At 57.1% G+C, this 366-nt stretch overlaps 1 protein-coding gene across 1 annotated transcript in view; it reads left to right on the top strand.

Moving 5' to 3' along the window:
- Positions 1-335: 335 nt before the first annotated feature.
- The window catches only part of LOC109400128 (small ribosomal subunit protein eS28), a 972-nt gene continuing 941 nt past the window's right edge, over positions 336-366 (top strand). The window contains exon 1 of the mRNA XM_062858317.1: positions 336-350. Within this exon, the coding sequence (XP_062714301.1) occupies positions 336-350 (15 nt within the window). The remainder of the gene's footprint in view (positions 351-366) is intronic.

Here is a 366-nt window from a genome sequence, read left to right as displayed (position 1 = left end):
CAGCGGGTTGACGAGGTGTTGCCGTAGATCCGCTGCCTCCAGATGGCCGCAGAGTTGCTCCACTGTGTTTCCGAATGGAACAAAACTCCTCAGATTGTCCGACTTCGGGGGTTCCAGCTGATTCACCTTGTCCAGCAGGCATTGAAGCAGTTGTTCCGGGCGGCCGAAGTGCCGTCGCAGCTTCTCGATGACCTGCGGAATGGTTTCGGGAAGTAGCAACTGCCCGGACACCAGCTCGAGAGCGTCGCCTTCCAGGGCTTCCTGTAGTCGCATCAAGTTCTCGTGGTTCATGTAGCCGCAGACATCGTTGGACACTTTGTAGGCCGCGTAGAACAATGGCCATTGCGCCGGTTTGCCGGAGAATTT

Source organism: Aedes albopictus, chromosome 1 (genome assembly GCF_035046485.1).
Source record: "Aedes albopictus strain Foshan chromosome 1, AalbF5, whole genome shotgun sequence".
Lineage (NCBI taxonomy): Eukaryota > Metazoa > Arthropoda > Insecta > Diptera > Culicidae > Aedes > Aedes albopictus.
Note: the sequence above shows the minus strand (reverse complement) of the source record. Positions and strands in the feature narration are given on the sequence as shown.